The 13,673-nt window shown below is 33.3% G+C and overlaps 1 protein-coding gene across 9 annotated transcripts in view; it reads right to left on the bottom strand.

The window, feature by feature from the left end:
* LOC106874758 (uncharacterized) overlaps window positions 1–13,673 on the bottom strand; it is a 317,478-nt gene that overhangs the window by 153,643 nt on the left and 150,162 nt on the right. For 2 of the 9 annotated variants that reach the window (XM_089337980.1, XM_089337978.1), the window contains exon 1: window positions 11,112–11,533. The exons of 6 other annotated variants lie outside the window; for them this stretch is intronic. In XM_089337980.1, the coding sequence (XP_089194106.1) occupies window positions 11,112–11,166 (55 nt within the window). In that variant the 5' untranslated portion in view covers window positions 11,167–11,533. Of the gene's footprint in view, window positions 1–11,111; window positions 11,536–13,673 lie in introns of those variants that run through there. One more of the 9 variants, XM_089337982.1, reaches the window with a different exon arrangement.

A 13,673-nucleotide genomic window follows, 5' to 3' on the forward strand; every position in this document is an offset into this window, starting at 1 on the left:
TTGAAATATTATACGTCTATTTTCCCAAGTAAGTACAAATTAGAGTGTTTTATTCAGACATTTCTGTGAGGTGTTGAAATTAGTATTTTATAGTTTGGATAATTTTCATGACTAAAACTTTTTAAAGTGTTATGCCCTACTAAATTCTTGTACTCTTAACACGAACAGACTAACTTCACCTAAACTTTCAACATCAGAGATACTTTTTATAAGATATATTGAAGAAAACAAGATTATGTTTTTTGACACAACATAATGATGTAGCAATGTTTCAATCTGTGGCTATTAAACAATAAAACCAACAGACCACTTGATCCAGCTGAATCACTCCTAAGAAATTTGCCTACAATGTGATGACTCAATGATTATTTCATGAACATATTTAACAATTATACATGAAATTTTGCTAGCTCCAAAGCGATGATTCCCACATTTAGATTAATTACTTCAAATGGAATAAAAACTGCATTTGGTTAGGATAATATCATTGGCACAGCCAGGGGATCTCACGCTCATGTCCTACTCCACCTCCTCAATGTGAAGTACATCATCACACTTGAGAAAAGAGGTTCCAACTGCAAAAATAAATTAAATCCTGCAATAGTCCTCTGTTCTACATCATTCTCACATTTCATTCTGCACTACACAAGAAATACAAGTAACTAATAGGAAAACACAATGTCATGAGTAGGGGTGTGTAGCTGGCAGTAATCCAATTTGAAAAATCAAATTTGTACTCAAAATGAGTGCTTTATTGTATCATAGGTTACTGTATTATAGTTTACTTTAAATTGGATATGTTTCTTGCCATGCTACATTACATCTCTATATCTCCCACGCTTTTACTGCAGCAGACCTGTAACCAAACTCCCATCCTGGTGTGTGTGTGTATGTATATATATATATATATATATATATATATATATATGTATGTCATCATCATCATTTTATGTTCATTGTCCATGGGTTGGACGGTTTGACTGGGCTGGCACACTGGAAGGCTGCACCAGGATCCAGTCTGATTAGGCATGGTTTTCTACAGCTGGATGCCCTTCCTAATGCCAACCACTCCAAGAATGTAATGGGCGCTTTTACATGCAACCAGCACGAGTGCCTTTGCGTGACACCAATATCTGTCACGACTGTGATTTTGCTTGGCTTGATGAGTCTTCTCAAGCACGACATAATGCCAAAGGTCTTAGTAATTGCCTGTGTGAGGCTTAACACTCGAAAGGAGCTCAGCCACTTTGCCTCCATGAGGCCCAATGCTCAAAAGGAACTCAGTCACCTCCCCTCCGTGAAGCCCACTTGAAAGGAACTCAGCCACCTTGCTTCCGTGAGGCTCAACACTCAAAAGAAACTCAGCCACTTTGCCTCCATGGAGCCCAACATTCAAAGGTTGATTTTTTATATATATATTATATCTTACAGATATAAATCTGACAAAAGTTTAATAAAAAAACAACTACATAATAGCTAAATCATTTGCTCTCTTGTTTTCTAAGACAAGGAGGACAAGATGACATTCATGTATTTGAATTATGCATTGATGCAGAAATTTGTCAGTGGTTTTTTTGTTAAACAAATGATTAAATTATGTAACATTATTAAATTGAAATGCTTTTTATTGTTTTACCGATTTCAATTCTTAATTCATTCTTCAATAAAAAAAAAAGCAAAATTATTTATCATAAGAGTGTGCATCTACATGCTTGTCCCTCTTATTTCACAAGAAAAATACATTTAAAAGACAATTTTTTTTTTGTTTTCCTTTCAAAAATTAAAGAGTGTTCATCTCATTTTAATACTTTTTTTAGAAATAAGATATGCATATTGTGTTCATTGATTTTGATATTAACAGATGAGTAACACATACACATACATTATGATGTATATTATCACAATTTGAAAATAAAATTGCTTCTTTCATAAAAAGAAATTATACATTAGCACCGTATACATTGCCTATTAACTGCGTATATAAAATCTCTTACTCTGAACCACATTTAATAAAATTAAAACTTGATCTTTTAATATCAAAAATTTTCCTTGTGTGGGTGTTATCAATCACAATTTTACAATATCCAGTATACCTGCTAGAGGGTTGCATATTCTTCAGGGGTAGTTAAACCACCATCATCACCACCATTGCCACCTTGCCTATGGTTACATACTGAAATTAAATTATCATCTTTATCTCAATGCTGGCATTAAATTCTTGCTCAATAAGCTGACATGTCCAAAGATTCTAAACTTAGTTGAATTGAGAATAATATCATAAAATACTTCAACCCAAGAATAAGATAGTATCTGATAAAATGAAGTACACATCAAATGACTGAAAGTATGTAGAAACATATGTAGTATGGTCTCACTGACTTCATTGAGAAGGAAGTGTGTGTCCAGTCACAGTGTGATGCAGAGAAAGATTTTATCAAATGAGAACATGAAGCCAAGAAAACAGTATGACCATGTTCATAACATTATGCTTATGAGAGAAAACTTTGGAGAAATTTCAAAGACTGAAATGCATGTCTCAAAGTTCAGTGGTTGGATTCTACAGGGTATTTTTGTTGTCATGCCAGCCAATACAATCCATATAATGAAGTTAAATATCTATTTATTTCAACAATATCTATTTATTTCATTTTTGTGGGTAGAAATAAGTTAATTACTAAATCTATTTTTATCAGATTATTTAAGTATGTTGGAATAAGTCAAATATATTTGTTTTTGTTCTGAAGTTTATACTTCAGATAGTAAGAAATCTATAAATAACATAGAAGAAAAGATATACAAAGAGGAAAAAATATATAAACATATCTGAGGGAAAAAGATTTATAAATATATCTGAAAAAGTTTGTGAGTAGGTTATAACTAAAAAAATTTTTAACAATTTAGAGGTAAATAACCAATCTGTTTATCCACTCTAAAATATGGGTATTAAACCTTTAGTGGTCATAGCACCAATGTTTCTAGATACTTTTACATGTGATAAAAAAACAAGGAAAGCTAACACAAAAGAGAATGTAACTTTCTATGTGTTTTTGGAGGAGGGTAGACAGCAATCAAAAATGTTATCAGCAAGTCTGGCTTGAACAAACAGCACTTTTTATTCATGTTGTTCTATTAGTTGTATTTGGTTGTTTTGAATGCTAAAGGGTTAATAATTAAAATGTCTTGACTGCAATAAAGCTGTCGGATAATACCATTTAAATTTCCATTTAGAAAAATGTTAGTACTACTTTAAGACCATGTGCATATAAAGCACTGCTTAAGTGTTTATTAAAAAAAACTGCAAATTTGCTAATATTTCCACATTAAGTCATCTTACGATGTTATAGGATAGTCATTAGAAGAAGACTTTTATATTTTTGAAAAGTCGTGCACAAAAGAATTAAGCAAAATTCATCAAGTAACATAAACACTTGCCATATTGTTTTCCTGGAATATCTTGATCATAATTTATAACAGATTCCCAATATGATACTCAATTACAAGATATTAACTTTCTTTGACAGAAAAACAACATTACCCACCTCCATTTTTGCTGAATTTCAGAATAAAGCACATTGATGAATATCAAATAAACATATAGGCACAGGCATGGTTGTGTGGTAAGAAAATTGCTTCCTAACCATATGGTTCTAGTTTCAGTCCCACTGTGTGGCACCTTGGGCAAGTACTGTCTACTATAACCCTGAGCTGACAAAAGCATCGTTTATTTGGTAGACAGAAACTGGTGTGTGTGTGTATGTGTGTGTGAGAGAGAGAGAGAGGGAGAGTTTCTCCTTTCTGGCTGAAAGTAAACGAGTATCACTCTCCCCACACAAACAGTGTTGTTCATTTCCAATATTCTGCAAGAATATGTCTAGCCATGGAGAGATATTACCTTGCTTGGAAACAGATGAAGGAACAGGAAGGACATCCAGTTGTAGGAGATTTACCTCAAATAAAGTCAACTCGCCCATGCAAGCAAGGAAAAGTGGATGTTGAATGATGATGATGATGTGTAAAAGAGTTAACTTAAATAAAATATACCTGTATGAAAGAGTTAAAAGAGTATAAAAGAGTTAACTTAAATAAAATGTATATAAAAGGTGCAGGTGGAAACTTGAAAAAGTGAAGAAAGAATAATTAAGTGATCAAGAATTTTAAAAGCATAATGTAAAATAAAATGACAAGTTGAGGAAAGTTAACCAAAAAAATGTTTTAAAGAGCAGAAAGTAAAGTAACTAGAATGCTGTTTTGAATGATTGCCAACAAGACAGTGTAAAGACCTTTAGTGAAGTGGTAAGAATTTACACATTGAATTTCCTATCCAAACCACAATAATTAATAAAAAAAAAAAATTCTGAGGCCTAGATAAGTTTCAATGGCCAAATCAATGAGCAGTTGTTTATTTGTCACGCCTAGCTTAACGAATCAATATTTATTTAACCCATATTACTGACTCAACAAACTTTGGAACAACTTATCAATAATCTTTAATAAAGAAGTAATCATTGATCAGTTTATGATCAGTAACACTTGACATGTCTGCTTTGTTCTGCCTTTAAATATTCATTGATGCATATAAAATATTTAGAAATATTACCTTTATTTCTTACAATATTTCAGCTGTAATCATCAACATGATAAACACTGTTTAATAGTAATAAAACACAACATAACACCAGCTGTATAATAATCCATACTATAAATGTTTACTTTGACACTAATATATCTGAACACCAGAGAATATCTGGATATAACAGCATATTATTTTGTGTATTTTAATGGTTGTTAATCAATTATCATATTGACATTTCAACCAAATGCCAAAATATGTATTGTCGCTCCTAATCATTTGATCAGTTTTCTTCCAGTTCAAACATTATTCTAATATATCTTTGAAAAAGAGATAGAAGGAATTTCTTGGAACATTCTAAATAAAACAAGTACATAGCTATATCATGCCAAAATAACAAGAGTTTAGTAAAATAATTATTAAAGAATTGTGCAAGTAAAGTGCTTTGAAGATTATATGCAATGTCCTTGCTTGTATGTATACAAACATAATCACACATATCCACCTCCCCACCATATACATATATATATATATATATATATATATAAACAAACATTGATTAATTGACTGCTGCCAAAAAAGAAATATATACTTATCCAATTTAGTATTGTTGATATTACTATGCCTATAAAAGCAAGAAATTTAGTTTCTACTACTCAGAACTATTCAATTCACTACCCAATTTACTAATATTACAATGAATGGTATAAACATCTCTATCAAATCAGAAATGCTTCACAAGAGAGTATATTGAGTAAAAATGACAGAACAGCTAAGCTCACTATCACCCTACATTGCTTTAACTAGTTTGCAAGCTAGCAGGCTATTGATCTTTAATGCTTCTAGTATATGAACAAGATAAAAAGTAATACCAAGCTTAATATAGAGATTTTCATGTCATAGTTCTGTTTGTGATTTTGAGAAGCATGAACAGGTGTAGAGACTTACATCAATCTGCATTCAATACATTAAGCTTGGTTGTGACAATTGAAATAAATAGAATATCTATTAACAGTAAACTTCCCTGATATCTTACTCACCTTAAATTCAAATTGTACAACTACCTATGCAAACAAGTAATTAGCTTTTTTTAGACACAGTCTAAATATCCATCCAGCATCACCTGACAGATGGGTAGAGAAATCAATGAACGGGATAAGTATCTCATCTTTTCATATAGTAACCTTCTATAATAATGCCACATACAATGTAAAGAGGCACTAAGAGGCAGTCAGTAAAGAGAGAAGCTGTTGTATGTACATGGTTACAACAAAATTTCCAGGAAGTGGAACGGAAGAGGTTATAGACCTGTATACACCATTAATATAGTGACTAGCAGTGACTGGCAATATTGGTTGTTTGCATACAAAAACATTGCACTAAGACTATCGTTAATCCAAAGAACTATTAAATCACACCTACATTAAGTAAACCATGTGAAACAAGTAGAATGAGTTTCATGTTTTTCTTCCATACATATATATATATATATATATATATATATATATATAAAGCATGTTAGATGATGATAATGATGGTATATATATATATATATATATATATATATATATATATATATCATCATTTAACATGTTTTTTATGCTGGTATGGGTTGAATGGTATGACAAGAGCTGGCAAGACCAGAAGCCATACCAGGCTCCATTGTCTGTTTTGGCATAGTTTCTGTAGCTGGATGCCCTTCCTAACACCAGTTGCTTTACAGAGTGCACTGGGTGCTTTTTATATGGCATCATCGCCAACAGACTCACTAAGCACCTTGCAAGACAAAACAGACAAAAAAGGCAAAAACACCGCAACTGAGAGGAGGGAGTAGTTTTGAGGAGTGGATTTGTGCCAGTTGAGAGATTAAAGGTATAGAGGGACAGAGATAGGTGTCTTGCTGTAGATACATGGATACTCCAGTTGGAAAGGAAAAGAGAGTTAAAGAGTAAGCTAAGAAGAGTGATAGTGAGAGAAATGATGGTGAAGAGTCAGAACATGTCCTCAAGGGACTTTGGGAGTAGTAGTAAGAATAGGTGAAGTGATAGAGAGGTTTGGACAAAGTGAATGGACAGGACAGAGATGACTGTAGCAACTGCTAACCTGCTCCCCCCCCCCACACACACATTGTTTATTCATTCATTTTACATTCATTTTTCCCATGCCAGCATGGACAAATGAATCCATATTACTGAGATGTTGTTTTACAGCTGATACCCTCCCTGTTTACTAACACTAATTTGTTTCAAGGAAACTTCTATTTTACAAGTCTTTGAAAGCATATAGATAACAATTTGTTGACAGAATTGTCAACAAAGCTCACCGTCTGTAGTGCAGTGTATCACAGAGGTTAAACATTCACGCAAACACACATAGCGCATGCATGCACACACACACACACACACACACACACACACACACACACACACACACACACAGTAAGCTTTGTATAGTTTCTGTCTACTAAATTTACTAACAGGGCAATAATCTGCCTGGAGCTACAATAGAATATATATCTTGCCCAAGCTGCCTCACAACTTGGACAATGTGTTTCTTTCTGAAACCCAAAAACCACATGATTGAAAAGCAATCATTGCAATTACAGTCATGCTTCTGTGGGTATGTTTGTGTGTGTGTGTACTCTCTCACTCTCTCTATCTCTCTCTCTCTATCTCTCTCTCTCTCTCTCTCTCTCTCTCTCTCTCTCTCTCACACACACACACACACACACACACACACACAAAATATATTGTAACTTTCTAGTTACACTATTTTACAACTCAATAATCACATTTAAACTTTAGTGGCATGTTGTTTGATTTCTTTAATAATTTGATTTATAAGATAGATCAATCATAATTCAGAAGTTTCCACTGTTCATCATGGGTAGCTAGCTGACACAGTCAAGTGTCTATAAATATAACAATAGTTTTGCTTCTTGTTCTTTCTATGATTTTCCTTTGATGAAACATCAACCTGATTTAGGTATAAAAAATTAGCTTCTTTGCAAAAGCAGTTCTCTCTTGGGAGTTATAAATGTAATTTCTGTGTGTCAGTGATGTAGCAAGGGTTCTCAGTGGCCAGGATCAAAGACACTAATATGTTATATGAATATCTGTCTAATTTGTTCTGTCATAAGGAACCCTTCAACGCACAATTTAAAATCATTTCTTGTATTGGCTCAAGATTTCTAGATATTTCTATCTGTATCAAGAATAGCTATGAAAGACAAGATTTGAAAACAGAAGATAATGAATCAGAACAGATACTGCAATAAGTTTAGTGGGCATGTAGGAGTCCAGTGGAACTCTATTCTGAGTCCCATTTTGATTATCATGATCCTCCAAGCCATAACGGAGTAGTTTAAGACTAGTTGTCTGAGGTAACTCCTATATAATGATGACCGTTTTCTTATAACTGAATCTGTAGTAGAGAAGACATTCCAAACACAAAAGCAAAACTACTGTCAATAAAATAACCTTGCTCACGACACAAAAAAGAAGTTAACAGATCTCCATCAGCATGCCACTGATGACCCATCCTTCATGTCGAAGATCATCACTGGTGATGAACGTTGGGTCGACAGGTACAACCTTGAGGCAACCGTCGTCACAATGGAAGAGCCCTTCATCTCCACAACCAAAGAAGGCACTAGAGAGCCGCAGCTATGCTCACTTCCAACATCCACAATATTGTACATTAAGAATTTATCCCCCAGGGACACACCATCAACCGAGAGTTCTACTGCAACATTTTGAAGCATTTGAGGGAGGACATTCAGTGGAAGTGACTGGATTTGTGAAGTGCAAAGAATTGGATTCTTCACAACAACAATGCACGCTGCTGCCAAGTTCTTCTCACTCATGAGTTTCTTGCTAAAAACAACATGGCACTGCTTCTACACCTGCCCTACTTGCCAGATTTAGCACGTGTGGACTTCCATCTCTTCCCCAAGATGAAAATGCAGCTCAGAGGTTGCCGTTTTAAGACCATTGTTGAAATCCAGAGCAAACTGCCTCACTTACAGAAAACGACTTCCAGGCCAGATTCTGAAAGTGACAGGAACACTGGGACCAAAGCATTGCTGTGCAAGGTGACTATTTCGAAGGAGATGATATTAAAACTTAGGTAAATAAGTTATCTTTTTTATTAAACATAACTAGTCTGGGAACTTTTTGATACCTACTTACCTTGTATCTAGGGATGTCACGACACCTATCTGATACTCTCCAACACTCCATTCTCCCTCTCTTATCCACATCACTCTAGCCATCTCAACATCTTGAGGCATAAATAAAAGGGATCTCATCAGATCTGTGTGTACCCTGTACGTTCTACATATATACTCCCAAACCATTAGGTATCAACATATATCATTCTCTCTCAGCATTTATCCACTTCTTGCTATCCATTATTCTCTCTACCATATTCTCTCTAGTGTTGGTGTCACAACAAAATGTACCCAAGCACCCTCTGTTATGTATGGGGTGGGAAGGGTTCTTTAGTCTTGGTGAAGATATGAAAACTTTGCTAGAGCTGGTGCCATGGAAAATGCAGTTAGTACACTCTGTAACGTAACTACATTAGGAAGAGCATCCAACTGTAGAAACCAAGCCAAAAATGAAACTTATGAGCAAGATATGGCTCTCCAATCTAAGGGGGTAGCGATGATCCATGCAACCCATGGAAAGTTGAAGTAAAACAATGACAATGATGATGTGATGTGTGTGTGTGTGTGTGTGTGTGTGTGTGTGTGTGTGTGCGTGTGTGTGTGTGTGTGTGCATATATTTAAATCGAAAATTGTCTAAGTTATTTTCCTGGCTATTTTCCACAATTCTCAGGCGTTTATTAAACAGTCTTGTTTAGTATTTATTCCTCGGTTGTTACATCTGTTACACATTATTACTTGATTTTAATAAGTACAATAGACATAATGCAGCAGTAATGTTATTGTTCATTTGGACACCGAAATCTATAAACTCATTTATGATTCCTATTGATTTGTTCACTTCACTAGAAAATAAAAAATGTGTGAAGGAAGCAGAGAAAATCTTTTACGGAAAGACAGCAATCAATAGCTGGTCAGTTATTAAGTGCTAATAGGTTACAACCATGAATAGGAACCAAAAACTACATGCTTCACTTCTCCTATTAGCTTAACAGAGAATCCATTGAATCATTAATAACTGTAAAAAAAATACTCAGCCTCCTGTTATGATTACTGTTGTATGTAATTTCAAAGATCTATTTAAATAAATTATCAATTACCAACAGAGTGTATGGTGAAAATTATGGATTTAGATTTATAAAAAAGTGTAAAGAAAAACAGAAAAAATAACATGATAAATACAGGACTAACTAAGAATGCCTAATAAATTTGTGATCAAGTAAAAGTTATGTCTGGGTGGATTATTTTTTAAACAGCTGAATTTAATGATGTTAAAGAATGAAGAGAAACCAAATAGGTGAACAAAAATAAATTTATAAGTCTGTTGTATAATATAATTCATAGGTAAAAATATTGATAAAGGGAAATTAATGATAAATACTTATGAAGCAGCCAGTGAAATAAATATGACTGTACAGTGTATTGGGTATGTATATATGTAATAAGTGTGAATAGGCCTACATACATACATATGCGCACACACACATGTATATATATCTAAGCCTGTATGTATGCATGTGTATAAATTATATATATATATATATATATATATATATATATATATATATATGCATACATACATAACACACACACACTATTTACTCAGTTGTATACCATCAGTAGTATATCTGGTAAGGTGCACTGCCTTGATGCAGTACACTTTACCAGATATTTTCAGCAGATATATTATAAACATAACATAACACACACACAAACATGTATATGCATACATAAATTAGTATGTTCACAGAATATATAAATCCAATCTTTTCAAAGTCAGACTTAAGCTAAAAGACAGACAATAAAATGATCAAGTAATATTATCAAGGAAAATATTAAAAAGACAAAAGAAAAATGCATTTCCTTTTTGTTATATTAAAATATTTTGGCTTCCCACTAAGTGGATGGTAAGGCCAGTACAATCAATAGAGTGCAGAGAAATAAGTAAGATAGGAAAGATAAAATAACAATTTTTGACTATTGCAGAAATGTCACTTAAAATAGCAGTAAAGTGAAGAAGATAATGGCAACAATAAAAATCATTAAAATTAAGTGCAACATTAAAGGTGAAATATAAGAATACGAAAGAAATATCTTGATTAAGACTTTTGAAAAGGAAAGAAAACTGTGTAAGACAGCCACCGGAGGAAGAAAATATAGAAACAGCCAGTAATATTTAAGAATAGAAAGTTGACAGTGTGAAAGTGAAAGTGAAACAACAGACTACTGAGAAATTAGGTCTGCTATATCTAGATGCACGTGTACTGATAGGAATAATATTTTGCGTTACTGTGTGCACACATTCATATACATATTAACTCACCAATCTTATTTACATTAGGTTTTGCACTAGTGTATTAAAAATATTTTACCTTTCTTCTTTCTTCTAGAAAAACCATCAGTAATCCTTGACACTCTATTACCCATAATTTCAATTAATGTCTAAGACTGCAGGTAAATATAGCAAGGAAAACACCTAACACACAAAAAAAATTGCCAGCTAAAATGTCAAGCTAGAGTTGATTGTTTCTAGTTAAAGCTGAAAAAGTCAATGCCCAGCAGGGAAGAGTGCGTCGTCTGCAGTCAACAGCATAGTTCTAGTGTGTGGCAGCAGTGGTCAGTGTGAGTATTCAGTGTCTTATGTTATTGATGAGGCTGGATACTACACACCAAGATGGGAGCAATGAAGTGTAACCAACAGTGGATCAGTTACAGAGATGTGATATCCAGTCATCCTGGTCTCTTCTCTGTGGATGAGAAAACTGTTACAGTTGCTGAAATCAGCCTCATTCTCAGAATTTCAATCGATTATTTTGGAAAACATCAATAACAGGGATATGAAATAACAGCTGGGGAACTTTTGACACTGGAATTCACTCATTTTCTTATTTTTATTTTGTTTCTTTTGCTTCTGATGAATAGTAAGCACTTGTTTCACCAGAAAAATATTCTACAATTTTTTTTTTTTTACTATATTTATGATAAAAAAAAAGCAATAAACACATTACAGTGATTTCTTAAAAGAGATAATGTAAAGAAAAGTTAAAGCATAGGATAGAAAGATGAAATTAAGATATACTTATAGGAAAAACTATTTCTGTTTTGTTTTGTTTTTCTTCTTTTTTTTTTTTTTGCAGCCTATCTGAACATTAGGTAACATTTAAAGTAAAATAGGGAATTTCTTTTTTAAACATATAAAATGTAGAATTGTGAAAAGGAAGAGAAGAATGCAAAAATAAGAAGATTCAAATAAACTAGTGAATAGTCTAAATATCAAACATTTTAAAAATATCCTTATCATTACAATATTGGTTTGTTTTATGATAAATAATTATAAATGTTACCACCACCTGTGTCTCATACAAAATGTATACACACTGTTAGAAGGAATGATGCTGCAGAATTGTCTGAGATAAAATCTCTTTGTAGACTTGTGCAAAAAACACAATATATATCAGAGTGACACAAACATCGTTGCTGTAGTAACTCACAAGAAAGACAGGTGCATTTTAACCTTTGTGAGGCTAGACAATGTTGTACACCCAATTGTCACATGCTTAAATGAAATATGTACCTCAGTATGCATAGGAAACAGTGAATAAAACATTTACTGGTATTGTGGAAGGTTGTTGGTCTGTAGAAAACTCAGTGCATGCAAATGAAACAAATTAAAATCACCATCTATATATCACATCATCATCATCATCGTCATTGTCTCATGTCCATTTTCCATGCTAGCATGGGTTGAACAGTTTAAAAGGAGCAGGTAAAGCCAGGAGCTGCACCAGATTCCATTGCCTGTTTTGGCATGGTTTCTATGGGTGGATACCATTCCTAATGTCAACCACTTTACAGAGTGTACTGGGTGCTTTTTATCTGGGCACCAAGACCAGTGCTTTTTACATGGCACCAGCACCAACAAGGTTATCAAGTAACTTCCAAGACAAAATCTCCTCAGCTGGAAGGGGGAAATAGTAGTGATGAATGGGGTGAGGTTGTGCCAATACATGAGAGATTAGAGATATAAAAGGACAAAGATGGGTATGTTGCTGAAGAGTAGATATATGAATACTTTAGTTGAAAAAGAAAGGAGGATGAGTCGGAGAGTAAGATAAGGAGAGCAACAGTGGGAGAGATGATGGTGAAGTTGTGTCAGGACATGCCCTCAGAGGACATTGGGAGTAGTGAGAATAAGTGGGGTGACACAGAGGTTCAGACCGAGTGGATGGGCAAGATAGAGGTGACTGAGACAAATGATGGAGAGAAGTACAGGAAAGGCTCAGGGGCAGGGGTAACGGAAGGTACGTGAGGATACCATTAAAAGGCATGATGCTGTACAATCATCTGAGATAAAAATCTCTTCATAGACTTGTGTTAAAAACAATATATATTGTAGTAAGACAAGTATCATCATTACAGTGACTCATGACAACAATGACAGATGCAGTTCGCTTTTCTTGATGTTTGTCAAAGTCAAATTTTCATCTTTGTAATAGATTTTCTGGATTTAAAAATGTGTAAGAACATTCAAACAACTTATGATTTCATCAAAATTGAAACTATTTGAAATATCAAAAATATATGTGTCAAATATTTCTGACATGAAACTTAACAGATAGTACAACATATATATATATATATATATATATATATATATATATATATATATATATATATATATATATATATATATATATATTCTACAATACATATATATATTAGATGTACTATATCAATGGTTCATAATGAATGGAAAGAACTATTAGGTATTTAAGAATCAGAATTTTGAGAAAGAATGAAAGTCATTACAAGCTATTAGAAAATATAGAAATGCTACTGATATTTAATACAATATATGATATAATTAGATGAACAAATGTTGAAATATCATCATAATTAACATGGAAAATATATGTTAAGAATAACTGCTAGTC

This window comes from Octopus bimaculoides, chromosome 20 (assembly GCF_046866305.1).
Source record: "Octopus bimaculoides isolate indiv1 chromosome 20, ASM4686630v1, whole genome shotgun sequence".
In the NCBI taxonomy this organism is placed as follows: Eukaryota; Metazoa; Mollusca; class Cephalopoda; order Octopoda; family Octopodidae; genus Octopus; species Octopus bimaculoides.